General features: G+C 49.4%; 1 protein-coding gene across 1 annotated transcript in view; it reads right to left on the bottom strand.

Annotated features, from left to right (window-relative positions):
* Positions 1-1869: 1869 nt before the first annotated feature.
* The window catches only part of NOC2L (nucleolar complex associated 2 homolog (S. cerevisiae)), a gene marked incomplete at its 5' end in the record, with an annotated part of 40636 nt that continues 39847 nt past the window's right edge, over positions 1870-2658 (bottom strand). Inside the window, one exon of the mRNA XM_009871821.1 lies at positions 1870-2012. Coding sequence (XP_009870123.1) covers positions 1870-2012 — 143 coding nt within the window. The remainder of the gene's footprint in view (positions 2013-2658) is intronic.

Here is a 2658-nt window from a genome sequence, read left to right as displayed (position 1 = left end):
AAAAAAAAAAAAATCAACCAACCAACCCATCAAGAATGAACCCACCCACCTTCCCGAAGAGCTCCTCCTCCCTGGAGACTGCCCTCGGTTCCTCATTCAGGTGTCTATGCATCTCTAGCAACTTTTAAAACAATACCAAAGACAGACAAAAAGGAAAAAAAAAACAAAAAAAAAGAGAGAAAATAATAATAAAAGTAAGGCGAGTTCCGGTCCATGTTTACTGCGGTGGGGACGGGCGGTGCGGGCGGCTCGGTGCTGTCCCGCGGGCCGGGGGCTGCCCCTGTCCCTCTGAGCACACACAGAGAACAGACTCTGCCTGCGCTCCAGGCCCTGCAGAGGTTTGGTTTGTGTTTTGGTTTGTTTGGTTTTTTTCTCCCCACAGATGTTTTGTTTTAAAGAGAAAAAGGAAAAAAAAAAAAAAGCGTGTGCTGTGGTGGGACGAAGGCCCCTTCCCTCCTTTACGTGTACGACAGACTCATTTATACATTTGGGGTGGGTTTGTTTTTTATTTTATTTTGTTTGTTCGTAGGGTTGGGGTTTGTGTTTTGGTTTTTTTTGTTCTTTTCAAAGCCTTGTTACAGAGGTGGATGTAGTTGCACATTCTGGCCTGCTGTGGACCATGAGACGGATACCTGTGCGTTCCCAGAGGAGGGGGAGGGATGCTGGGGGATTCAGGCTAAAAAAATAAAAAATGGGCAGAGTTTTTACTACTGTGAATGAGATGGTAACTCCTGGAGGTGACCTCCCATGACTTGTACAGTTGTGAACAACAATCACACGTGGTACTTTTCTCTCTCTCCCCCTCTCCCCCCTTTTTTTTTTGTTTGTTTTTTTGTTTAAACGTTGCACGTGCTACCGTTTGGTTTTTTTCTTACAGAATAGCTTGGTGGTACATTAGCTTCTTTATATTGTAAAAAAAAAAAAAGAAAAAAAAAGAAAAAAAAAGTCATTATCCATCACATCACGATAAAAATGCTTTCCAGCAATCAATTTAAATAAAAAAGAAAAAGAAACCCACTTAATTTACAAATGGTACCTAGCTTCCTGAGCTCCTTCCCAGAGTTGCTTTATCCAAGAAGGCTCCTTTCTGTCACGGTGTGTACCCCAGGGCGCAGCCTCACTGCTGGCGTCGGTAACTCTTGGCAGCCAAAAGGCAGCCGGCACTTTGCCTGGCTAAGTTAGAAACAGGAGAAAAAAAGCAGTTCCTTTCCCTTTTGGAAGAAAAGGTAAGTTAAAACGTTCCTGGAGTTAGGGTCTTACAGTCCTAAGGCACATCGAGCGAACTTCTTCAGCAGACTCACGGCCAGGCCTGAGCGAGCTGAGCCCCTTCTGATGATCCTGATAAAGGTTTTCATTTGCAGTGAAGATACAAAGCTCTGAAACACTCGTCCTTAAGAACTTGTTGGCAAAAGAGGGAGGGGTTTGGTGAGAGCCCCAGAGCAAAATACAGGGCAACACAGGTGATTGGCCCAGCAGCCAGGAGGACCCTTGGACAAAGGAACGTGTCCTTCCCCGTGTCAGCTCACTCACGCACCAGCAGGAGCCAAAAACTGAACCCTGTGCCATTTAAAGCAGCAGATTTTAATGAGGGCTTTTTATTACCTATACTGGACAGTTTTACTGGCCTTGACATGGCCATGATTTTACTGTTACCAAAAAAGACATAACCGGTAGAAAAAGCTTGGAAGTCCAAGTAGAGTCTCTGCTGTGTCACTGAGAAAGTCCTTGGTGGCACCTGGGGTGCCCACCCTCCACGGTCCCCAGCTCTTACCAGCTCTTTGAGATGCAAAAGCTGGTGCTGGAGGCTGGCTGATCCGGAGCACGGCAGCTCTGAGGGATGAGTTTGGAAGGGAGTGGCCCCAAGGGTGCTCAGTCATCATCGGAGAAAGCCAAGTCCTCCACAACATCCTCTTCTCCCTGGGCGAGCTGTTCGAGATCAGACCGTGACATCCGAGGGCGGCTCCTCTGCTTCTGTGACGCTGGGGAAACCGCGGTGGCTTCTCTGCCTTCCTCTGTGGGTGGAAAGAGCAAGAGGTGTAAAGCCTCTTTACTGGGAGCGAGAGTGAGGCGAGTCGAGGCACCTCATTGCTAATTAATCCCAGACACTCATTAATTCCTCGGCGCCACTGCAGCTCCCAGATAGCGGCAGGAGAGCGCTGCGGGGTGCTCGGTGCAGCGCTGGCTCTGAAGTACTTGGGGACGCCAGGAGAAGAGCCTGCCTAACTGCTGTGCCTGAGGCAGAAACATAAATTAAGAACTGGGAGGGGGGGTCAGTGCCTCCAAACCTTGAGCCCTCGCAGCTCAGGGCAGTCTTCCTCGCTAGGGATGTCAGGCTGGGCATTAAGAGTTGATGGGAAGGAGCTGTCATAGGAGCAAGACTCCCGAATGCAAAACTAGCCCCAAGCTCCCTGCCGTTCTGGTTTTTTTTTTTTTCTGAAATGTTGTTTTCATAGTGGGGAAGCACAAGTGAGAGCTGGTGCAGGACTGCATGTGTTCCCATTCCAGAAGCGTGGCATGAGCTTGCTTCCAAAAGGGAGCCCTTCAAACCAGGCTCTACCAGCAAAGCATCTGCTTGGCACTAATTCTTACCTCCAGTCTCACGCCCACGGCCTCTCGCAGGCTGGGGGAGGGGGGCGCCGCGGGGGCGGGGGGGGGGTG

The sequence above is a fragment of the Apaloderma vittatum genome, unplaced genomic scaffold (assembly GCF_000703405.1).
Source record: "Apaloderma vittatum isolate BGI_N311 unplaced genomic scaffold, ASM70340v1 scaffold21466, whole genome shotgun sequence".
Lineage (NCBI taxonomy): Eukaryota > Metazoa > Chordata > Aves > Trogoniformes > Trogonidae > Apaloderma > Apaloderma vittatum.
This window is presented reverse-complemented; position numbering and strand designations above follow the sequence as displayed.